Source organism: Haplochromis burtoni, unplaced genomic scaffold (assembly GCF_018398535.1).
Source record: "Haplochromis burtoni strain Fernald_Lab_line unplaced genomic scaffold, NCSU_Asbu1 Contig_59, whole genome shotgun sequence".
Lineage (NCBI taxonomy): Eukaryota > Metazoa > Chordata > Actinopteri > Cichliformes > Cichlidae > Haplochromis > Haplochromis burtoni.
In genome coordinates this window covers 1,805,749-1,831,959 of record NW_024582420.1, presented here as the reverse complement: position 1 = coordinate 1,831,959, position 26,211 = coordinate 1,805,749, and the positions used below count along the sequence as shown (strand labels likewise).

At 40.6% G+C, this 26,211-nt stretch overlaps 1 protein-coding gene across 12 annotated transcripts in view; it reads left to right on the top strand.

Annotated features, from left to right (window-relative positions):
- tjp1a (tight junction protein 1a) overlaps nt 1-26,211 on the top strand; it is a 102,277-nt gene that overhangs the window by 49,620 nt on the left and 26,446 nt on the right. For 10 of the 12 annotated variants that reach the window (XM_005931410.2, XM_042221020.1, XM_042221018.1 and 7 more), the window contains 5 exons: nt 23,869-23,925; nt 24,896-25,020; nt 25,158-25,260; nt 25,369-25,690; nt 25,910-26,013. In XM_005931410.2, coding sequence (XP_005931472.1) covers nt 23,869-23,925; nt 24,896-25,020; nt 25,158-25,260; nt 25,369-25,690; nt 25,910-26,013 — 711 coding nt within the window. The other 2 variants (XM_005931414.3, XM_005931415.2) reach the window with 2 other exon arrangements.

Below are 26,211 nucleotides of genomic sequence, written 5' to 3'. Positions count from 1 at the left end.
TTAAAAGGAGCCAGCTTCACTACTATCAGCCACTGACCCACCGTGGTAAATTTAGTACTCCAAAAGCTTCTTTTTTTTTTCCCTTCATCACAAGAAGAAGTGGAACTAAGTGTCGCTCGAAATAACAGCACTTCAGACTGTTCTCGCGCACGCTAACTTCCACTGTGGTTGTGAATGATTTGGATAAAAAAATATATATATAACTGACAATGGCAGGGACGACAAGCCAGCTGCTTTTAAAAATAATGCCATTCTTGTTTCGGTTTATCTGTGCAAAGCTCCTCCAAAATAATGTGTGCTGTATGTAATCGGGCTTGATTGATGACTCATGAAAGAAGGGCCGCATGACTGGTCGCGTCAACAGGTTTAGAGGCTATGAGCGTGAACTCCTCGGCACTGTGTGTCCTCTGCGAGAACCCTTTTCTGACATGTGGTGAGATATCAGCTCAGATAATGAAAGGCTCTGGGCAGTTTGTTATACTATTGGTTTTTTTTACCCCGTGTTCTGAATTATCTGCACAGTGGAATGTCTGTTTTTGATTTTCATGGTTTTATGGATCAATAAATTTGACCTTGGAGATCAAACTATTTTTTATGACATGTTAAATCCATGTTTCTTGAATTCCTGAGCCCACATGTGTGAGCGTGTGCCCATGGGTCTGGTGGACACACAGCATCATTAGGTTTTGACTACAATTGAAGGATAAGAATTTATTTAAAGTTCCTATCCTTAAATTTCCTAATTTCCTTTAGTTTAACTCTGTACTTCTAGATTCACGGTGTCTATGTGAGTGTGTGTGTGTTGCACTTCTTGCACTCAATGGCATGTGTACTTTGTCTTCTTGTCCTACTTGACTACACAAAGGCTACATTGCAGCACTTCATGTTGTTGCTACTGGCTGAAACCTTGAATGATGAGAGCAGTTAGTGCAAGAATAACGCCTCTCTCTTCCTCTCTCTGTCTCTCTCTCTCTCACACACACACACACGCACACACACGAGGAGGGAAAGGTAGGAGGGAAACTGAGAGAACAGCAAATACTTTTATGTTATTTTTACCTAAAATTTCCTACGACATATGACACGCAATCTAAATGTGTAATCAACAGACACTTTGAACTTTTTTCTATATGAATGACAGAAATGAACCCAGGCCAAAGTATTTGGTTAAGAAGAGAATTCATTGAATAAGTTCTTGTTTCACTAAACACTGAAATCAAATCCCACAATCCTGAACTCCACACAAAGCTTAAGTCCTCACAAACCCTGAGCAATATTGATCTAGAAGGTCAGGAGTGCATTGGTGAGATGCCTACTAATCCTGTCATATGATCCTAATCTGGTTAAAAACAATTGACCTCTTACCAGAAATGTGACATTATATGCTGATCATTAACGATTCATACCACACCCCTTCCCCTTGTACTTTTTTTCTTCTTTTTTCATAAAATCCAGTTGAAAAGTATATTTAAAGTATAAAACTGCAACTGATTGGATTGTAAACTAATCTCACTGCAAAATCTCACTGAAAAAGCAACACACACAGTTGTGTATAATAATTAAAAAAAAATATGATACCTGGATATTGACAGTTTTATTATTGTCAAAGCTGAGGATTAGCTATACTTCACTTGTGTGACATAGAGAACTTCGGTTGCTCTTGTCTGTCCAGGAGGTTTCTATTAGCATAAAGAAACAAAGAAACCCGTGCTGGATCTGCAGAGCAGCCTTGAGTCAACAGAGAGCAGGAGGGATCAGATGGCCTCTCAGAGACTCCTAACTCAGGACAGATGAAAACAGGGAGTCAGCATCTGCTTAGGAGCTTTCTCCCGTGTTAAACAACTGGTATAGATCAAACATTGCATTCTTCTTTATTCATCATAGTGTAATTCAGTGCCTCGATGTTTGTAGGCGCATCTACATCCGGTTTTACATTTTTGGGGTGTGCGGTGCACATTAAGCGGTTTCACTCTACATTAGGCTTTTCGCTGCAGGAGCGGCAGGGTTGAGTGAACCTTGTGATGTGCTCCAGCCGAATGCAGGTCTGCATGTTCGCTTTTGTTTTCCATGTGCCTGCTCTTCCATGAGCGCACCTGAGCTTTGAAGCTGCCTGTTGTCCAAAAAGAGCTACATCTCCTAGCTTGTGTGTGTGTGTGTGTATTTGTGAGAGTGAGAAAGAAAAAATAGAGATGGGATCAGGGATGCAAGCATAGAGGACAAAGATAGCTTTGATCACACGTGTCACTAATGTCCCGATCCTCTCTGTAAGAACATCTGAGGTACCATCACAGCTGCTGATGAGAGTGAGCTGCGAGCAGCAGAGGAATTACTTCTGTTTTTTTGTCATTTTAGTGCCATTTTTAAAGGCGGTTAGTTGTATTTTTTTTTCAAATTGCCTATTTTGATTTTAAATTATTGTTAGTTGACACCTGAGTGACCATGTTAAACATCCTGCTGTCTGCCCTGATGGATCCTGACAGGCGTTTAAGGAGCTTCAGGAGGAGCGAGCGACTTGCATCCATACTAGTACGTATGCCCTGGTTTAAATGGGGGGTTTTTCTGCCTGTTTTGTGCATGCACTTTTGCAAGACTGTTGTAAAAACGTTACCAGGAATCTTTTCCTTTAATATACTTTAAAAGTGGTCATGTGTGTCCCTGTGTTAATTATGGCTGCAGGCTTTAGAGTTCTTTGTCTGTGTTGATCCTCTTCTCAACTTGACCTAGCCTTTTCCAGTGGTGACCATTGACTTGCAGTCTTCAATATATAACCTGACACTTCTGCTTGGTGGTATTTTTTTTTCCTTGTTGGATTAGATCTGGTGGAATTAACTCCTTAGACCACCTACACTGTCTCCAAACCCTCCTCCACGTTTGAGGCACAGAGGAAGTGATCATTAGAGGAGCTAGATTGGGGGGGTGAGATTGCTCGGTTTGTTTGGAAAAAAACAGGGTGTGTCTTTGTGTTTATATCCTCCTCTTCACGTTCACCGTATGGCTGGACACTGAAAACTTAGTTGTGTGCCACTGCTTCGTCATCTCTTCTCCTCTAGCCTATTTTAATATTTCAAAGGCCATTGTTTGCTGGAAAGAGAAGTAAACTGTGAAACAGTGCAAACTGAGATTGTTGCATCCTGAGGGCGGGTTCTGGTTTAGGAAGTCATAGAAATTTCACTGCATTGGCTTTTGGGGTTTCCTGTGAGGTGACTTATCAACCGCAAACACCGGCTGTACCTACACGTGCTTTTAAATACGGTCTCCCTATTTAGTTTATCGACTCATTTTGTAATCTGCCAAGCTAACTGCCCCAATACGACCCACAAAAACACAAAGGACAGGGGATAGAGTCTCGATCATTCCTTATGCAACTAACTTTAGATATTCTGCTCACGTTTTTTTGCTCTAAGGGCAGGCATCCCGTGGCCTATTTTTTTCCACGCCGATATGCGGTGAATTTCACTTCTCTAAACAAAAAGGCCCAAAAGGTGTATTTATAAACAGAGTGCAAGCTGCGATTTCCCTCTCCTACAAAATTAAGATTTGGAAGGCTGCAGTAGTCCTTGTGTAATAACCATTCCCTTCGTCACACAGGGAAAGTGAGCATTCAGCATCAGCAGGGACAGCGGCGTCGCTTCTCCTCATTGTATCCCGGACTGTTAATTCCAAGCGATAGTGGGGGTGTGCACTTTATCGGCAGCGGTAAAAGTAGATTCAGAACAAGAATAAAAACAAAAACACGATGAGGTAATAATATACGGATGACTAAAGTTTAACAGGAAAATGATGATAGGATGGTCATAAATAAAGTAAATGCGTGATGCCTCTGTTTCCCCCCTGAACTCACACCCCTACTTAGGCGCAATGGTCCGCTCCGTACAGAGACGACACGGCCGTTGCTCAGTGAGCGGAGAGCAGGGAAAGGTTTACTCAGCCTGCCATTGCTGCACACCGTCCTGGTGATGCCTACTCTTTCCAACTTTTCATCCAGAGGTTAGCGACGGAAATACCAAAGTAAGGAGGTCTTGTTTGGGTCGTACTTTCCTTTTTTTCTCCATCCCCACAACCCACACTTCTTCCATGACTTTGTACCCGAGTGGACTAACGATTCTGGTGGCGAAGATAAGATAATGAACTTTAGACTTTCCACACGGCTATTCGTGGCGTTTCCCGTCGTCCTGGATCAAATAAAATAACAACGTAGCCCGGCGTGGCGGCAGCTGGGCGAAAAGTGAACTGGACTGGAGGGAAAATAGCGCACTCAGCCAAGTGATTATCAAAACAGAGACAGGGACAACTTTTAAGCTGCCACTTTTCAACCGGAATAGCGGGGGAAATGACCTCCAGAGCTTCAAATAAGGTGGGTACCTGACAGGGAAAAAAAAATCTTGTGTGGACATTATGCTGCTGGCTTATGTAACGCGAATGATATACTGGAAGGCTAGCACGGGCCAAAATACAAACAAAGGTGAATTTTCCAGCCAATCAGCTGTTTATAAGTTTGTAGAATATCAGTAGGCTTGTGGTAGTGAAGGATGCTTAGTGGTGGTGTTTTCATCTGTGTGTATGTGTGTGTGTGTGTGTGTGGCTCAGAGGGTGTTTTGAAATCCACACCTTGTAACACAGCCTGCAAGCAACTATGCAGTTTCTAGTTAGCTAGATTAAAATAATCTGTCTTTTATTGATTGTCAGTGTTAAATCGCCTGGTGGTTTTTATACCATGTCTCAGCTGAGCTACCTGTTGATTTTTAGTCCTCATTTTATTAAAAGGGTGGCAGGAAATCCCCATGGATATTCTGCTACGGGATCTTCCTTCCTTTCTTTACATTTCAGAGACCCAAGAATGGATCAGACCACAAAGTACATTGAGTTTGTGGGGGATTTAACACTACACTTTTGATGAAAACACCACTTTCCATAAGTAAGAAGCAGTCTTATTGTAGGTGGTCTAACTCTAAATTAAGTTGATTGTACTGGGACGTCCCATAGCATGCCTCTCAGGTCCCTGCTGTGTGTAATTATCCATTCATCTGTCTAAATATCTGCTAAGCCTTGATAATTTCCTAGTTTATATAAAATGTAAGCTATGTACTGATGGTATGATGTATACCAGGCGTTTATTAGCAAAACAGTTACACACATGTGATTGTGCTGTTTTATAAACCACTTGTATTTTACTCATGTCTAAATAAAGAAAAATTCTGGAAAGAGAATTTAAGTAGATTAGACCTCATGTTGGCTCTAAAACACCTCCCGACGATTATGTAGTCTTTTGTCTTTTAGGGTTTTACTGTTTATTAGTTTTTTCCTCACTTTGACGAGTTAGGAATGTGCTGTGTTTGTCTATCACAAGTAGTGAGATTCAGGTTTGGGCGGTTGTTCCAGTCAGACGAAACCTCCTCCCTTATGCGAGCTGATGACGACATGCTGTACTGTATCTTATGGCTGTAGTCACACCTTCTCATACAACTCACTACTGAGTGATACTTGAGGCTGGTAATGAGCCCGCTGTGGTTAATATGCTGATTGGTGTAAAATTAGCTCTTCAGTCTTCAGTTGTTCTCTGTCTCTTGGGGAATCTGTGCTGAAACGCTGACTTTTACTACAGCAGGTAGGACTGTCTGTTTAAAGTGAAACTACCATCACGATGGCAGTTTCAGCTGGTTACTTTTAGCACCCTGCTAGATCACAAGCAGCCAGTTTACTGATTAAACTCAGATAGACCAAAAAGGGAAGAAAATATCTTTTGTTTAGCTGTAACATGATTGCTAACTTAATTAAACTAGCTAACATTTTCTTTATATATTTGTGAATAAAAGCTTTTCTGTGCTGTCTGGAAAAAGTGTTAGCATTAGTAGTTAAGCAACAATAGCCCACATCCACTACTATTATGGAATGACTATAGGTTTAGTAACACTGATGAAGGCGGGAGCTGAAGAACCACAGTTGTCTGACCATTACACGTAGTAAGGGCAGGTTGGTTGATTATTTCACTAGATGGTCAAGCTTGTTACCTTTGATAGTTGGCACCAGTGGATAAAAGCTGGTGTGGCCAAACTGTCATGCCACGCCAGTATTATTCAAGTTGGAAAGTAGGATAGATGTTTTGTATTGTATTGTCATCTAGAAGATAAAAATGGGCTGTGGCAGAATGAAATGCAAGATAAACACAGATGCCCATTTTAAAGAAAGCGAGTGTGTAGACTTGCTAGCACTGCAAACGTTAGCCACACTTTTTTTGTGTTTTCTTATTTTCAGACTAGTCAGTTAGCCTCCTGTTTCATTATCTATGTAGTTGTTGGGACAGTTTCCAGTTGATGCTGTTGAACAATTCTCCAGTTCATGGCTCAGTTTGATGAATTGGTGTAATTTAACACTTTCCAGTTATGGGAAGCAGGGATGGGTATTTAAAACAAAAATACTGTTAGATTTTTACTGGAAACTGCTTGACTTTTCTTGGAAGATCACCCTCACGTAGTTTTGGTACAGTTGCGACATGCTTGTTTAACCTGACGTAGTTTGCAGGGGGTTCGTTACTGTTTATTATTTAAAGAGTTCTTTGTGGCTGTAGTCATCTTTGGCTGTGCATGTTTTTCCTGTTTGTTCAGTATTGTCTAATCGCAACAGCTAACACGTTTTATCAGTTTCATGCCTGGTACTTGAAAGTACATTCTTTTTAAAAGGTTGTTGTTCAACAAAAATCTTCTTAGGTGCCTTATCACCCATTACATCCCATCATGCGGAGGTAAAAAAAACAAAACAACAACACAAAAAAATATATTTTGGATAAAAAAACAGCTTAAAAAAACAGGACACAATTTTGTAACTTAATTAATATTTTTGTGTTCAAAACTCATGCCAGAAACAATCCCTAATGGGAAGGTTATGTTTCAGCTTTGGATAACTGTTCACACTTCTCAAAACCAAGGGTCTTCTTTTCAAATTCAAGAAACAGAGCCAAAAAAACCGCCCAAATTTTTTTTATTTTTTAAATTCCATCTTCCACTGTCAATAATAAAACTTATACCTTCTGTTTGACCGTGCTAATGTTCCTGTATTCCTGCTGTTAGCTGTGCTCTTAACGTTATTTGCAGTCCAGCATCAATAGCCACATGTTAACTCCCACTAATGAGTAGTGCTGGATTCCTATGCCGCACCGGTATTTGTCACAGTCCACAGAATTCCACAGTTGATGATCAACTGTAATAAAATGTTGTGGTGCATTGTTTCTGGAATAGAGTTACATATGTGGGTGTGTTGGCCTCATGTCTCAGAGGTCAGTGGTGTTATTGCACAATACTGTCCACTGCTAGTGTGCCATTGGGTTAGTGTGATTTATTATAAGCATTTAACTTCCACTCAGTTGTTATAAGGATATTAGAGTGAATAAGAGTAAAGCCTTTTATCTACCCTAATCTTAGTTCAAGCTGCTTTTCAGTTTGTTTTGGTAGATCTGCAGAATAAAATAACAGTTTGGGGAGAATATGTCTCTGTCATAAGACTGAAAGGGAAACTTCTTTCCATTGGGTGCCAAAGGTCATGTTGTGGCACTGGGAAGAGAAAAGAAACTATATCTGGCTGCGTTTGTTTCCAGAATTTAGTGGAAAGTGTTTAAGTAATGATTTTAAGACTAGACTTGTCATACCTAGCATTTATGGATTTTCATTAAATCACTATGTAATATAACCAGTCATTTAACTGATATCTAACTACTTGAAAATGAATACACGTTAATCCAGTGAGGAGTTGGCCTTAACTTTCCTTCACTACACTAAATGTTGGCCTCATTCTGTGTGTTTGGCCTTCAGTCATCCCTGCTCACTTCTTTGAATGTACCACAAGAAAAGAGATGCAGTTTAGAGAAACAGCCATCCCTCTGGCTTTTTAGACGGCTGTGTTTTGAGTAGACGGACTGAAATAAATGGAAATTACGTTTGGATGGAGGAGGTTGTATTAATTAGAGTTGCACAGCGGGCCAAGAACAGCCTCTGTTTTGCTTTGATGATTACACATCTCCATTTACATCACTGAAGGAGGGAAATGCAATTAGACAAGCAAGTGCTAAGGAGAGAAAAAGAGTCCTGATGATGTTTTTGTCATGTGTCTTAAGCTCTCCATCTTTTTGAAGAACTGGGGCTTATATGGCAAGTGATTAATATATCAGCCCTTGTGTCGCCTTGTGTCTTTGACACAGAGTTGCACCACGAGTTTATTCATTATTTATCCAGGTTTTTGCAGATACACTTCTATGAAGATTTCACACAGCTTTTGTTGTCCCCTAACAAGTGTGAACAAATAAAAACTCTCAAAATATTTTTAGGAATATCCATGAAGACTGGACATTGTTCAAAACAGATGTGGTCACATGATAGAATAGATATTTGTACATGCAGATGCGTTTACACATGTTTGTCATTGCGTACAGCCTGTTTTGCACAAATGCTGGGCGTTGTGGACGCCCACTCGCCCACTCTTGGTCTCACTGAAGGTCATTTTGAGATCTGCACATGGCAAAGAGTGATGAGTGGAGGGTGGGTCCTGCCTTTCTGCTGTCTGAGTACGCAGCAGCTCTGCGATCTTTTGAGAACCTCAAAGGAGACCAAAATTCCAAACACAACTACAGATGGGTCTTTGATTAACTCTTGATTCAAAGTCCTGTCTCAGCCCTTTTAAGAGCAGGTCTAAGCTGTCTTTGTATAGGATGAGAGGGATGCCAGTTGAAGGCAGCAGCCGGGAGGTTGTTGGTGCAGCTGGACTTCAGTTATTTTGTGTTTTGTTTGTTTTTTGGCTAATTTGTCCCCGGCTGGGACCAATCTAAACATGCTATTTTGTCTGGGACAAATGTTTAGGCATTGATCCATGAAAAAAGACACAATGTAACTTTTAAAACACACTCAGCGTAAACTTACTTTAAGAGAGGTTATGTTGCAGAAGAGCCAGATAGTGAACTGTTATGCTGTAGGCATCACCTCGTGCCGTACTTTAAGTAAACGCACTGAAAGAAAGCAGCTGCTTGTGATGTTTCAACATCAGGGGACTCGAAAGTGTGGCAGTTATCAAGGATATCTGACCTGCTTATCCTTTCATCTCTGGAGGGAAATCCAGGGCAGATACACACAGCAGGGGGCAGGTGGATAGCAGAGAGAGAAAGAGAGAAGGAAAACAGAAAATGCCTTCTGAGGGAGGAGGGGTTATCGGAGGAGTGAAATGGAGAAAAGGAAGGAGCGGGAGGGAGAGATGCACCGGCTATAATCTGAGTCACATGGCAGATCTTAAAAGACTGCTTCTGTCTTCTATAATCGTGGCATTATAACTTTAGTCTAGCCCATTAATATCTGCTTTGATTGAATTCAAATGCAACATTAAAATAGAGGGAATAAATTGAATTTCCCAGTGTGGGCCAGAGGCTTTTGTGGCATAGCACTAGTAGTAGTTTTGCAAAACAGTCCACACATTTTGTTTAATGCCTTGCATTACAGTTGATGCTGTGCTCTGTCTTGAGATGGATGTTGTGAAACTGTCGAACAACAGATTAATGATCAGTAATCCTATGTTGACTGGAATTACAAAAAACCTTAAATGTTAAATACCACTAACACTCCTTGTTAATTCTTATTTTTTTCTCATGCAGTATGAATATAAGCATTTCTGTCTCTTTTCCATGGATGTGATTGCTTCACTGAGACATCAGTGGGAATCCTTGCAGTTTACTAAATGAGCGCACCACATCCTTGGATGTGATTGTTCCACATCTCTGATTTTGTGCAATAGCATTGGTGTGGTGTGAACTCTTGCTTTCTCCTGCCACCATAGTCAGTTTAAAACAGGATGCAACAACTTGATGAATTGCATTTCATTTTAGTAGCTGTAAGGGTTTGATGATGCGTTTGTTTTGTTGTGGCTCACTCTTGAAATTGGGCTGAAAACTGAACATGTTGTGTGTCTGTGCGAGGTTGTACAAGCTCGTTGTTTCATGCAAAAAAGATCATAGCAGGGGTCTGCCCAGGAAGTTTAAACCTTGCTTCAGTTATGACGAGCTTTAATGTTAAGTTTAAATGTCATGTAGCTCCCTCTGGAAGATAGACTTGTTCATTCGCAGTTGTAATGTCATCTAGGGCTGTGGGAATAAAATAATTCACCACCTGTCTCGTACCTGCTAATACCAGTGATTGAGATTCAAATTTCTCTGTTGTTACTCTTTGATAGTTTCTTGTTCCTTACTATAAAGCCCATCCAGCCAAGCAAGGACCACTCCAAGCCGGCCCTACGTCCTTTCTGGCAGGGCAGTGCAGTGCAGGACTCCGCAGGGATTTATCATTCCCGCTACAGGCATAAGGGATTTAACACCGTGTGTGTGTGTGTGTGTGTGTGTGTGTGTGTGTGTGTGTTTGAGAGAGAGACAGAGTGAGAGCAAGAGAGAGACGATGAGAGAGAGGAAGAGGGGAGGTACAAGAGAGAGTGCATGTGGCAGCCGTGGCTCAGCTGGTTAGGGGAGAGAGAAAGAGACTGGAACAGATTCATCCCAAGGCTTGTTGCCCTACATGCCTATACACACACACACACATACACACAATCTCTCTCTCTCTCGCTCTTTTACTTTCTGTCTCTGCCTGCCGTGTGTTCATTTGCTTATCTTCCACAGTGTTGGGAGCACTGCACTGTCTTTTCATTTTGGCAGCCGGTTGCCCGCCTATGGAAGACACTTTCTGCAGCTTAAGCTCAAATTTTGGAATAATCAGATGTCAGAATTGATCCTCATGAATTTGCTTTTTTAAAATTTAACAAACTGTTTGTATAAAAAAAGGTTCTGCGTTCATACACTAGTCCAATATCAACACATATTCTGCCTGCTAGTGACATATTAGCTCAGAATTGGTATTATATATTCACCGAATCATCCTCAGCTGCCACTGCTGTTCTCCGTCAACTCTCCCATCAGTGTATTTGTTACATGATAATCAAGCAATTTGATCCCAGCACCATGTTGTAAGCAAGAGCCCATCATTCATCATCATTAAGCATCATCAACAGCTTAAGCACTCTCTATAAACAACCCTTTGTCCATCCTTATCTTCTCTTGCTGTTAGTTTTGAATCCTTTATCTTCCTCTCTGTCTCTATATCTGTTCCTCAGCTTTAGTGTAAAATAGATGGGGCCTGTAAACTGTATTGTTCAGTGTTTGGGGAACTGCTGTCATACTAGTAAATTTTTAAACCTGATATTTGTTGCTTTAAAAGATCGTTTGCTTAAGGTGGTAAGGTTAAAACATTGTGCATCCTCTGCTTTTTCTGTTAAATTGGCAGTCAACAGTGTTTAGGTAGCACAATTGAGCCTCCATTTTTCTGGGACACTTCAAACCTGGTGGCAGGCAGAATTACAGAGTAAACATGGGACATACACGGAACCTAAACATTGTTCTGTAGCCTTTGTAGCATGTCATTTTCATAACGGAAACAACTTGGTGAACCTGCAATCTCTAACTCACTCTCTAATGTCTCTAGGTTGTAGTTGTAATAGTGGGACTATAGTGTTTCCCTTGGTTAGGTTCTTGTACATGTGCACGTCCAAATGCATGCTGTCCTGAATGAATGATTAAAAAAAGTTTTGACTCTTCAAATATTTGAATTCCCTAGTTCCCTTTTTGAGTTTAAACAAAGTAAAAAGGAGCCAATACATTCTGCTGCCTCTCTAGTGTGCCTCCTATGCTGCTGACAGACTCCACCAACTTGCAGCTGGCTAGTCAAGTTCTCGTTCTGCTCTGTAACCACAGCTCGCAATAGATCTTCAGTGCAGAATCAGTTCCACCATTGCCAGCTGAGTTAGTGAGTCTGATTGCAGAATGAGATCCTCTCTGAAGCAGCGAAGCAGGTGATTGCAAACGTAAAAAAATCAAAGAAAGAGATGCGTTAGAGGTAGCTGGTTTGCAGTGTTTGAAATTAAAAATGAGAGCAAGGGATTTGTTTGCTAGTAAACTGATTGCATATGGAAACGTATAAACAAAGATAAAAATAACAAATGCTTAGTGAGAAGCATAATTTGTTTCCTCAGAAAGTCAATCAAGAACTAAAATATTCATTATTCTACAGGTTCTCCAAAAACATAATCCACCATTTTATTCATTGATCATCTTGTAATTGTCACATTCCTGCTGTATTATAACATTAATTATGTAAGATTCTTGGTCAAATTTAAAAAGAAAGAAAGAAAAGCTTTTAAGGCTCTTGACTTAAAAACTCAAATGAAACGGATTCTTTTCATCACTGGAGTAATATGTACAGCTAAGCTCCCACACATTCTGCGTGCTGATAACCACGTATCATGCTTGGGTAGGACTGAAATTAAACAGGACTGTGCTTACTTGTTACATTTGCCCTCTCAGATGCTTTAGCTTCATGTGCTCATGCATAGCAGTTGTACTGCTATGACAAGACATTTGCAGTGCTTACACACCAGATCATCGATGGTTATCTGCATGAATCGCTGTAACACAAGGGATAAGGACGCACTGATTATGACATTTGGGGGGGGGATTTTATTGCTGTCCTTTTTTTTTACCGCAGTTCATCAATAATATCAATAATATATCAATCAGCTTCAAGGTTCATTTTTACTGCTGTTATGTGCAGAGAGGAGGTTAATTTTGGTTTAAGTATTCTTTATTTTTAGTTAGATGAAGATAAATACACTGTAGAACAGTATAAAACTTTAAATACATTTTAAATGAGTAACATAGGAATATAAAATAGAATACAAACAAAATGGAAAACTAAATTCTTTGGTCAGTTCTAAATAAATACAGTAGATATTCATACAAAAATAAACATAAAACACACCTGTATACTGTAGCTTTCCTTTTTTAATAGATTGCCAATAATATCAAACAGTTTGAAAAACTCTACAAATCAATAGACAAAAAAACCATTATGAACATATCCTCAGTAGCACCTTGAGGCAGCTGTTATTGTGATTTGCTGCTATATGAAAAAATTGAATTGAGTTGAATTTCAGAAATGTTTCACGTGTGAACATGAGGGGGAGGGTAAACAAACCTGTACATTTACTCAATTGTGGTCACCCTTTACTCCAAAGCAAAACAAAAATACATTTTTTAAAAAGACGCAAGAAGTGCAGTAGTGTCTCCGTGCTGTCTGACAGAAATGTTTATGGCCAGGTTGGTAATGAGGGCCAGTTACGTAAATCACAGAGTTAAATAATCTAATATTTTTGACTGTGCTTTTACAGTGAAGTTTTTGTCATAAGGTATGGTATGGAAGAAGAAAGAGTCTGAGACTGTATGGTTTTGCATTGTGTATAATCTAAAGTATGGCGCTGCTTCACATGACTTGTGGTGTTACCTGCCTTCGACACAGTCCTATCTGCTTCTATTTCGGACTTTAAATAGCCCAAATTTCTCCCTTTTATCTTGCTAACACCCCCAAACACTGGTGTGTATGGCTGCGGTAGTTCAAATGTTAGCATATGTGCTGCACTACACTTTGTGCTTTGTGTGTCAGCCTAACCTGACGTGGCTCATACTCTATTCCAGTCACACGATTGGTTCAGTGTGGCCTTGTTCTCATTGTCATTGGCCGTTTGTGTTGTTTGTCGAAACATGGAAGGAATGAGTTCTGCCAACTTTATATTGACCAGCTGTGTTTATGGCTTTATTGCCAAAGCCCCAAATGATGCAATTTTGTTTCCCTTTGTTTTTATTTGTGTGTGTTGTTATTTTTTCAGGAAAGCAGTGAAATGATTCAATAAAATAAAATAATCAAATATATTGTAAGATAACAAAAAAATATCAATTGAAATCAATTGAAAAGTGAAAAAAAATCTTTTTTTGTACATGTGAATGTCTCATTTTTAGCAAGCAATACAAAGATTCATAGATGCGGATAATATTAATAATAGTTAAATGACCTACACCTTTTGGTTACTGCACGTTCTACATTACTGAATAGTGAGGTAAGCCTTTATTACTCATTTGCGTATTCTAATTAGATGAATTCCAAAGATAATCTTCCTTCAATATTTCTTCTTGTTGTCTTGGAGTAGTTTTGGGTGTTGTTGTCTTTCTGTAGTTGTACATCTTTGTAAAGAATGCTCTGACCCCTCCCGATCTACCATCACTTTGTGGAACGGTAATTGTGTTGCCAGTTAAGTGCTGGGAAAATTTGTGCTCAATGGTAACTCATTAATTCACTATAGATTCTGGCCCACAACATGCCTATTGTAGCAAAGTCCTCAGAAAGCTTGGGAATGCCATTGAGTGGGTTGGGCCTCTTGTTTTATGGCACCATGTGACTCTGCTCACTATGAGTTGTGGTTTCTGAGTTGCGTAGTTTGGGAATGTTGTGCAATGCGAAAGGCATCGTGTTTATACTTCTGTGGATTGCTAAAATTCTGCTCTTATCTTCGTAAGCTCACAAACTCTCTGTACAGTGGTTTTTGCCGCTTGGACTAATTTTGCCACTCCTGGAGTGACATGAGTACAGCGGAAAGAGGCATTGCTGAGTCACACCTGTGTTTAATGTGTGCATACGCGTGTGCTTGCCTCCTTGGTCTATGTAGTACAGTGACTTCCAGCTGCAGCAGAAACCATAATTTACATAAATGAAGAATGCCAGTGTTTTGTCAATGTTTAGTGTGTAACACGGACACGCTTTGAACTCTGCTGCTTGGCTTTGCCATAAAACAACCTGCTGTGTGTCAAATGAAATGGTTAGGCTCTCCATGAATATGTTTCATATTGATACTTATTTTAACATAATCTTAGTGTTGATTTAAACGCCAGGAAAAGGCATACCACAAGCAGTGACAGCTTGGCTAACTACTTGTATAAATACTCAGTTTACCCTTTGCACACAGTGTTTGCATAAAGTCCCACAAGCATAATAGTTAATATAGTAAAAAACATTTAAACGTTCATATCTATTTTTTTGAGCAATTTTAAATACAAAATGAAAATGTATAAATGGTTTGCCGTTGCCCTAACATTGCACCTGACATCCTGATGCTCCCACTATAATCTTCCTTCTTTGAACAGCTTTTTATTTCCTGACAATGTGTGTCTGTTTCCCATCATACCCATTGAGCTAATCAAAATCTTAACTTTAATATAAATCAATTGTCAGTGTCAATCCACTGCTTTCCATTTGACTCTCCCATCTCAACAGCTGAGAGTTGTAACTAAGCCTTGGGCTGAGTGCCTGTCAAATGGTTGTATTTCACTCCTTTGTCAGGCACAAACCGCACAACACAGCCGGGGAAGTTTCTGGCAAGCTAGCAAGACACAAACAAGCTGAGAGATGCACAACAGTGTTACCAAGATACACAGACTAGAGAAGGATGCCCTCTGTGCTAGTACATCAACTTAGCATTACAGTTATTTGCTGATCTCAAATTTGGGGAGGAGAAAATTTGGGATAACGGTGTAATTGCTATTCACTCTGTATTTGTTTTTCTGTTTTCGAAACCAGAATGACAGTCTTTGTTTAATCCGCTTATCAAGTTGCTAGTAGCACATTATAGACTGAGGGGATGTGGCTGCGCATCCATACATGGTACATAAAGATGGACTGTGATCCCACCCACTGGTTTTTAAAGTCCTGTTTTGGAGCTGAGTTGAGCCTTTGCATGGTTGTCATCTTGGTGTTTTAAACCTGGATTTGACAAGTGAGGGGTGGCTCTGACTGTGAAATTGCACATTCATTGACTAATTAAAATCACGTTCATGTCATCAGCCTGAAAAAAATCATTTTCTGAAACTTCATGTAACCATAACTTAAACATACATCTGTTATACTGTCTATGCAACCAGGTCTGCATGCATTTGCACAGAAAAGTTGTTTCTCTGGGTGGGGGAGGGTGTGCTTTTTTTGTATCGCAATTGAAAAAAAAAAAAAGATGTGACACTCAGAGCAAGCTGCCAAACATTAAGTATATTCAAGATATTGCCCATGCTTACTTTGATGCCCAAAATGTAACTGAGATTCTTGTTTAAATTTGTATATATACATATTATAGGTCAATTCTCTTGTTGAACTTGCGGTTTCTTTTCATTGGTTATTAATTAAATTATTGAGAGTAATTTAGATTTTATTTCCCCTGAAGTACTGAATTTATCACACCTCTGAGCTAACATGTATCACAGTAAATGGCAGCACATGTCTTCAGGTGAATAGACGATCACTTATATTGAAAGCCACTGTGGGTTATTGCCATTTTTCACCGAAATCTGAATCTGATGTATTTTGTTTCCCTCATATTAAGTCACCTCAGTCACGTTCACATTACACTCACATTTTCACTTGTGCTGATTTGTGCCAGAGTTTTCATTTTGTGCTCACTGAGTGTTAAAAGGAAAAGGAAAAAGGAGCGAGAATGAAGCAGAGAGGGCGGTTATGGCAGAAAGCTGCAGAGCCTAATGTGAGGGAAACCATTTGGAATGAGAAATGAGCTGAGTGAGAGCCTCGTCTCCTTATCTGTGCATTCCTGTAATGTGTGCATGTGTGGGAAGGGAGGGGTAGGGTGGGAAAACTGATTGTTGTGTGTTCGGTTATTGGCTGAATTCAGAGTTTCAAGTGCTGGATCTGGTTATCATTCCAGCGCTTTGGCTGACAGTTTGTTTCCACCGACACAAAAATAAAGCACAGTAGTGGATGTTTGTGTTCTCTGGATACAGTTCACAGTGGCAAAACAAAGGTTTCACCTCCTGTATGTGTCCTTATGGCACTGAGGATACCACGCTTTATCTGCACTGAAAATATAGATACCTAGATACCTGCATATAGTTTAATGTGATAAACCAAAGACTTCTGATAAACTCACTGTTAAAAAGAAAGAGGTTGACTCATGAAGCGATTTCCTCTCAAGATGTCAAAGAAATTTGAACCCTTTCTCATGTATAGTTTGATGTTTAGTAGAATAGTTGAATACAGCCTCTAAAGCATGTTCATGCATTGGATTTATGTTCATTGGTACATTCCACACCCATCTGCACACAGAAAAAGAGAACAAAAGAAACTAAAACTGCTCGTTTAAGCAAAACATTGCCCACTCCTTGGATAAAAATCACCAAAGTTATAAACTGCTGTCAATGAGGCTGTTTGAAATTTTTAAATATCTAAGAAACTCGCAGCCTAAACTAAACTTAAAATGGAAAGTCAGAATCACAGCAGAAGTTACTGTTGTCCTCTATGACCTCAGCACTTCCTGTCTCCCTAGGCAGAGAACAATTAGTGTGGTTGGGCTGAGATGACTTTGCTGCTGGATAAGCTGCACATGAGATGTTAGCCTAGCCTAGCCTAGCCTAGCTGTGTGTTTGGGTCAGTGGATAGCAGTGAACAGCCCACTGCACACCAGCTCTGTGGAGCTGCACTGTGGTCAGTGACAATAAGAAGAGCCTGCACCTGACACAGAGCCTCTAATGAAGCAACAACATCACTGCATTCATTGCATTGAGATCTAGATACAAATATAAGCTGCAAATGGACATTATGCTTAAAAAAGATCAATGCAGTCACCAGTATAATCTGTTTAAACGCTAAGAGCTTCTGTATAAATGATCTAGATGAGCAATTTCTTTACAGAGGCTGTAACGCAATTAACTGACAAGATATTCTCTCAAAATCGAATTCAGAATCAGATTTAGTTCAAGATTTGACTGGTCGTTTCCTAGTTGGCCGACATCCTCAGGGTTAAGACACGGTTGTTTGCATGTATGTTCTGCTTCTTTCATTTGAGTCTTGGCAGTTCTGCAGTTTACTGTAAGAGCCATTCTTGCTGACAAGAGGTGTTATCCATCCATCCATCCATCCTGTTCTGTCTGCTCTCATGAGACGGCAGCGGTAGACTTCATAGAGAAGCGTGGCTCAGATTAACGTTTTAATCCAAAAGCCTGGATTATAGGTTTTGTATTTTATTCCTACCCTCACCATTCTAGCACTGAGTCTGTCAGATCATTTTAGTCAGAGGTGTGTGCGTGAATGTTTTTATTTTTTGTGACTGTGTATCTTGAGTGTTGCTTTAAGGAGAGTCCTGATGGGGAGTTTTTCCCCTCTCTCTCCAAGGAGCTGTGTGACAGAGTAGAGCTGCTATTTGAAACTAATTATCTCAAGCATATTTGAACATGTCAGCACAACCGTACATCATTGCTGACTGAGGCTCTGCATCATCGTCATCGTCATCGCCGTCATTGTCATCTGCCTATTGGCTACAAGCGCTCGTCCGTGCGCCCTCTCTCCTCCCATCATAGTAACAACCTGCCTTTAAATTTGCTGCTGCTGAATTCATCTGTTTACCGCTGAAGGTGACGGGAGTCATTTTCTTGCGGTTGTTGTTAAATGTGTTCTTCGTGGAGCTGCACAGTAGACATTAATCTGAAAGACAGGATGTAAAAGCATACCACTAAGGCTTACACATCGCATTTGTTTGCTGTTGAGTGCATGTCCTCCGGAAAGAGTGTGTGTGTCTCTAATTAAGTGTTGTTTGAGTGTACTGCTGCCTCACTCTTTCCTTTGGGTCTATTAAGACGGGAGATATGGTTTCCATGGATATAAATGCCCCAGTGAAGGACTGAGTTTTTTTTAGTAAAGGGTAGTGATACTGTCAGAGTCACCAGTCTATTCATCTTAATATCATTCTCTATTGTGCATTGATGAATTGGTTGAACATTGGTATCAGCCTATGATCAAATAAAGATGACAGATGGTAATTGCTAGCAGCTGATTTTTATCTGATGTGTTGTATATTTAAAAAGAGACGTTAGGTGTTTTTTAAAAAAGGAATATTTATTGGCTTCGCTAGCCGAGAAAGAAAACTGAATGAGAACAAAATGAAACGTAGAAATGCTGCTGTTAGCCAACGTTGTACTTTCAACAGCAGTATCAGCTAAGAAGATCGCATCAGTGCATCCCATCTACTCCTCTTCAATCTACATATGCTTACATGAGTAACTTTTTCTTTCTGCAGTACAATTGAGCAGGTTGGCAACAGGGTCAGCTAGTAACAGCAATGTGACCCTGGTATATTTGACTAAGATCACGTTGAGATAAATAGCCTCCTGGTCATCATGCGGTGGCCACTCCGCCTCTAACGTTCCCTCCCTGTGAGCTGTGAGGTTTCATGTTATGAGATAACGCTATGCACAGAATAGTTTTTAATAGTTTGCACAGAGATTTCTCTGGAAGCTGGAGCTATTTCCTGCAAACAGGAAATGGAGTGTTTTCCTGTGGGTGCTGTGGCTGTGCTTGCCTACATCCTGCCTCAGGCTATCAGAGAGGAGCAGGCACAGTGACCTAAACCTTTGCAGGAATTTGCTTCACACTTGTCGGCATCTCGACACTGGCTTTCGCTTGCCTGCAGTTCAGTATTTCTCTCTGTGCCGCTGAATAACTTAATGTGAATAATGAGTGGCTCTCACTCTGTGGCAGAAAGGTCAGTGCTGACCAAATCTTTCATCTTTTCTTCTTTACTCATCCCACATTTTCACCCCGTGGGTTGCTGTCAAAAACGGCACCTTGGACTTTGATACGCCTTCTTTATAAAGCATTCCTGTGTTTCAAATGAAGGGAGGTGGTGAGTAATGGGTTGCTGGAGAACAGTTTCATTGGTAAAAACTGATAAAGAGCTTGTGTTGTTCTCCTTGAAAACCTCCCCTTAGCCCATGGCATTACTCATAAGATGACCTCATGGTCACCTTCTGCTTTGTCAGGATCCTTTCATGCTAATAACTGGATTAAGTGAGTAAAGGTGATAGATAATTAAGCCTGTGTTGTATATGTTGTTTTTTTTTTCTTACTATTTTGTAGTCAGTGCCACCACCTGGGGGTATGAGACCAAGTTTTTGCATTAGTGGATGTTTCCAGATGAATGCTTGAATTTGTTTGCACAGAATAGATGGGTGTGTAGTACACATATTTTTAATGCGCTGACATTGTGCACACAGTTTGTGTAGATTATCTGTAAACGTGCACACATTTGAAGACTACAGGAACTGAAATGCACATGATGAAAACTTCCACGCATGCTCTGGACACTATTTATTATTTCTCTCTGCAGCAGGTTATTATTGTCCTTTTCATCATTCATTTCATTCCAGTCGGTTCATCAGTATGACCCAAAGAACCGGATTAGTCTGTGTCTTTGAAGAGCCTGAGTGAGCTGTTATCATCTGTACTGGACTGCGTGTTGTGGTGAGCCAGGCAGGGCCAAGTAAGTCTGGCTGTAGCTTGAACAAAGAGGCCCTGTAGTGTTAGATCATGGCTGGTGGGTGTGTGTTTGTCCGTGTGTACGGACAAGTACACATGTGTGTAGTTTGATGGCTGCTCTTTGTTTCTCAGCCCTAGGCCTCACTGGCCAGGGCTCAAGCCTGACTAATATGGCTGTATAAATACACTAGGCTGCCGTCAGTTTGTGCAACATCAAGCGCGCCATTGTTTCACACAGCTCTGCGACTTCAGAGATAATCCTCATCGTTTGTTCCCGTGTGTATTTTTAATATTGTTTTGCTCCAGAAAACGAGACACACTTGTGTTCATATTTGTTTTGGCCCCACGTGTTCGCTGATCTTTTTTGCATGATCGAGAACATTACTGTAATAAAACATGAGCTCACCGAATTACCTTTTGACACTGAGCTTGGGTTTGATAAAATCTTTTCCACACAGAAAATTCCCGTCTGTGTTTATTTGTTCTACACAAAATGAGAGCACACTTGCCTCCCGTATCCAAAGACCAATTAATTAGCACTTTTGAGCCTGTGTTTGTTATTCTTTTGATGTCTCTTAATAGATCCTTTGTTTTAAATATGCTAGTTATTTTCCTCATGGAGTGCTTTCATTTACCCTTATCCCAGTTTTCCTTAAGCTTCACTGCTGCCTGCTTTCCATCCTACTTATATCTCAGACTCAATCAGCAAGGCTGTTAATCGGGACTTCATATTACAGTGTTTAATTACCGCAGTAATCTCATCTGAGAGGCCTAGCTGTAGTTCCAATAGGGTAAAAGTTAGAAGTAGACTAAGAGGATGACACAGTCTCTCTTCTTGACCATCTTTAATGTAAACTTTGTGTTTATAATAAACACAGTATTTCTTATGTGGCATATGTCACTAGGGAACCTCCTTTTAGTCTTAGAAACATCAGTAAAGACAGTGTTGTTACGCTTAAATCCAAATTAAGTAGTACGGTCAATTAATTTTAAAAAAATTTTCAGGCGTTATGATGTGATTGGAGGTTCAGCTGACATCTTACACATGTGCAGTTCAATCGAAAAGCACGCTTTCTCTCATACCGCCTCCACTCAATAAGTTAATTAAATCCAGGCCATTATCTGTAAGTTTCCCATTTTTCTTATGAGTCTTGTAATTAACCTATTGACCCTCATGGCTCATACACTCAGTACTAACTGTACGCCCTCCCTAGCACGGCTTGACATCATCGTGTGAGCGCTGTAGGTTTGGACGTGTGGGATGCTTCAATGTTCAAAGCACTTAGTTTTGATGGAGCAAAATGAGTTTCATCCCATTTCTTTTTGTTTTCTGAACACATTCAGCTCAGTGTTGTGCGCATGTGCGTGCGTGCGTGTGAGTGTGTGTGTGCGAGTGTGTGAGGAACAAACAGGAACTCTTCTCTCAGCAATCACATGCCTATGGTTTAATGTACAATATTATGACTGTCAATGCCATATATTGAATCTAGGTGCAGCCAGCAGTCACACCCTCCTGCTGCTCCTCTCTCTCCCTGCCTATCAGTGCAACCCACAGTTAAAAAAACAAGGCTGCCTGACCGCCTGGTCATATGACCCCAGCACATTGTTGTTTTTTTATAGTGTAGCCCCACTCTGCCTGTCTGCCTGGACGGTTGGCTGAATGAATGGATGAACGGATGGACGGATATGTCACAAAAAACTTTACAGGAATGGATGTGTTTAGGAATGTCATTGGGGGTGCTTTAGTTAAATGGGTCAGGTCCCCACACACTATAGAAGTGTTTCTGTGGGAATCATACTGGCTGACAGGAGGGGAAGGAGGGATTTTGGGGGGGTAGTAATAGGGGGATGCCCAAGCCCTCTGCTCCAATTATGGACATAAATAACATACACACAGAGCTTCAATGGAAATTGGGATCAAGGGGTTAACTGTATTCTAAAGATTCAAGACAAGTAATTCATTGGCATCGAGTTCAGAGGAGTAAATGGAAATGACTGACCACAAACCCAGTAATAGCAGCAGAGGCTAGTGATTACAGAAACACCCTGCTATTATTTTAAGTACTTAAACATGCAATTTTTACACATTTAGTTGGAGTTGTTTATCAGTAAGATTAATCAGCAAATATTCTGCACGCGTAAAAATGTTCAGGCTTGCTAGAAGCCTGAGCCCAAATATAACTTTTGGTTATTTGAAAGGCTCTTCTGGTCTCCTCCTTTTACCAGGTTGATTCTTTTCATTTGATTTCAGCAAATGAAGGTATCTAGGATCTCGCATCCATCTTTTGGTTTCTTCGTGTTTAGCTACACTATTATGTGAGACATGTCAGCAAACACCAGACACTGACTGTTGGTCACATGCAGTTGGCACCTCCTGTAAGCTGTATATTTAGGATAAGGGACGGTGATGACAGTAATGACCATGATGATGTCGAAGATGATGGGTGAGATGGTTTGAGGATTAGGTGATAATGAAGGGGTGCTGCAGTGGGATTATCACGATGACAGGGTGGACAGATGACATGGTGTGTTGTTTTTGGTTTTTTTTTGTTTTTTTAGGAAGATTAAAGAAGGTGTAGTAAATAAGCACCCTTCAACATGCAGTGGTGTGGGTTGAGTGTTTTTTTTTTTTTTGCTGTTTACTTTCACAGTGGACTGTACTGAGCACTCTGCCACAGACAGCTGTACCATCACTCCCTGCAGGCAGGCAGACATGACAGCAGTGTTGCTTCATCAGCTGGAGGAAGGCTGTAATTTAAAACTAGATCCATAGCACTGTGGGAGTTTAAATAAACAGTGATGTTTGATAAACAAACGGAAGACTATCTGTTTGACCCAATAATAGCAGGAATGTTGCAAGCTAATATTTTATTAGTTCAAAGGCATTATTTATCTCATTATTCGTGTGGATATTTCATATGAAACATTGTAAAAGTAAAAGAAAAGCCTGTATTTAAAGGGGGAAAAGAGGGGGGAAATGATGATATAACTTTCTAAGTAAAGGCAGAATGTGCCGGCCTGGAATCAGTTTAATCCAACACAGCAGCACAAATGAGCAGCTAAATATCTTGGTTGTTTTGGCTCTCCGAGTTAACCCAGCCAGGAATAATATAGGAATGCTCACTCAATCTTTGAGGCCTCAGTTAGTCTCTGCCAGCGCTTTATGAATGACAGCAGCATGAGTAATCTTTTCACATGCAGACTTTTGGTACTCCAGGACGTAGTCATGCAAATAAGCAAGAGAGGTTACCTTGCTGGTAACCAAACAACCACGCCGTCAACTGAAAGGGAACAGAATATGGAAATGTTATTTGTAGCTGCAGTTTAGCCCTGTATAGTTGTATATTTAAAATCCATTAGATGTTGTCATTAGTTTATCTGAGTGAGATAATGTCACACTCCGGCCACAATCACCCATTTGCACACATTTTCATGCAGTTTTTAACTGTTTTGCACAAACTCGTGCATTGATGGATGCGTCAGGGTCAGTTTGAGGTTTACTCTTTTTTTTTTTTTTTTTTTCCCTAAAGATGCTTTCACAGTAGCTAGCGATTTATAGAAATATGTTTGTTTTTTAATTGATCAATTTGCATTTGAGTGTACACATGTAACTCACTAAAAAACTGCAGGACTGATCCTTTCTCTCTCATCTCTTGCTTTGCAGAGTGCGGCGATGGAGGAAACCGTCATATGGGAACAGCACACAGTTACCCTTCACAGGGTAAGTGTTTACAGTTCTTTAATCCACTCTTCCCTTTCTCCTCTTTTGTCATTCTCCCTCTCTGCCTGTCTCTGACACCCAGATCCTGTAGTATGTCTTCTGTGTTTTTCACTTTTCCCTCCCTGCTGCTTTCTGTCCTCTGCCTGTCCATGTCTGTTTCTCTCTGCTGAGTCGCCCAGCTGTAGCTGCAGGATGTGCGGTAGTGAAACAATAGTCAAGGAATCCAGATGGCAGGAAACAAAGCAAAGGAAGACAAAAATCAGCATCCACTTCCTTGCTACTTCATTTCACTTCCTTCCTGCTGGCGATATGCTCTTCTCTTTAACACAGCACTAGAGAGCCTTTTTGTATGTGCTTTTTGTCCTGTAATTATGCTCAATTGCACCACCTAACCTCTGCAGCTATTGTCAGATTGATGAATCACTGACTCGCCACTCTGGTGCAATTCACATCGTCAGGCTAACTGTCAAGCTATCCAAGAGATAGAAGAGTGTACTCTCTGTAGGCTTAATGTCTGAATGTACTTTGCTTTGAGACCTGAAACTCTTGTTAGTTGATACTGTTGTGTCGTGAGATTGTCTTGAGCACCTGTCTAGACTGCCCTGCTTGCTGTAATCTAATTAGTGGTGGCTTTATTGAGACTGAAGGAGTGGCCCAGTGCAATCTGTGGTTCTCAGCTTTGCAGTTCTCCTGTATTGTTGTGGTTGTAAGATTAGCTGTTTGCATCACATATCAAGATCTGTTGATGTGAAGGCAGGAACAGAGCTCTATGCTACAGTTTTTGCAGATAATTGTCTGAAGATCGGCTGTTAGCAGATCAGAACAATACTGACCCAGCTTTTCTCCTTTGCCAGTTTGATCAACATCGCACAAGCTTACCTAAGTTGTCAGATGTTTACAGCATTACAGTTACAATGCATTTACCATTTGTCTTATTAGTCAGCTGTGGTTTATATTTGTCTTTGTATAGGCCCCAGGATTTGGGTTTGGCATTGCAATCTCGGGTGGGCGAGACAACCCTCATTTCCAGAGTGGTGAAACATCTATTGTAATATCGGATGTGCTGAAAGGAGGTCCTGCAGAGGGTCTGCTACAGTAAGTGTTGACTGTATTTCCTTTATTTCATTGGGAGTAATATTTTAAGCAGCATTACACGTAAGCTGCCCTAATATACGTAATGCCGACTCATTTTTCTGCACTGTTAATTATTTTCTATTTATTTATTTTTTCAGAGAAAATGATCGAGTAGTAATGGTCAATGCAGTCTCTATGGACAATGTAGAGCATGCCTATGCTGTTCAACAACTTCGAAAGAGTGGCAAAAATGCAAAGATAGTAAGTACAACGCTATAAATATATAGCATGAGTCAGGGCTAAGTACTTCATGGTCAGAGAGCTAGGGACTAACAGGCTTTTAACATCGTAAATGTTCTCTCTTTCAAGACTATTCGCAGAAAAAGGAAAGTACAAATCCCAGCGTCACGGCATGGGGACAGGGAGACTATGTCTGAGCACGAGGAGGAGGACAGCGATGAGGCCGATGCTTACGATCACCGCAGTGGACGCGGTGGACAAAGTGCCTATGCAGGTGCAAGCGGAGGCTCGGGCACTGGCAGGCGTCACGATCGGGAGCGTAGCAGCAGCGGGAGGCGGGATGCCTCACGGGAGAGAAGCATCTCGCCGCGCTCCGATCGCCGATCACAAGCCTCTTCTGCTCCACCCAGGCCCTCCAAGGTCACTCTTGTCAAGTCCCGCAAAAACGAAGGTGGGTAATGTGTCACCAATCAAAAAGAGTGACTGCTTGTTTTGTGAATTCATCCAATTTATATAAAAGTCAAATTATTGAATGCGCAAGTTTCTCATTTACTGATATTCACAGTAAGGTCGATCACATTTTTAATTACCTGCTAACTTTATTTGAACCAAGTGATCGGTAACTGTCTTGTAGTGTAACTTTGTTATGCTTAATCACCCTTGAAACCAGAATATGGACTGCGGCTGGCCAGCCATATCTTTGTGAAGGACATCTCTCCGGAGAGCCTTGCAGCCAGAGATGGAAACATTCAGGAGGGAGATGTTGTACTGAAGGTGAGAGGAAAGACGAGCAGATTTGTTTTCAAAGTGGTTAAAGCACAATAACTGGGAAATCAACTGGTCAAAAAATGTAATCTCATTTAACAGTAGTAGAGTAGAGCGTTTATCAGACGCCCTTTTTACTTGAAGTTCTTACAATTGTGCCCTTGTAGTTGGCGATCTGCTGAAAGTGGCTTTCAGAATGAGGTCACA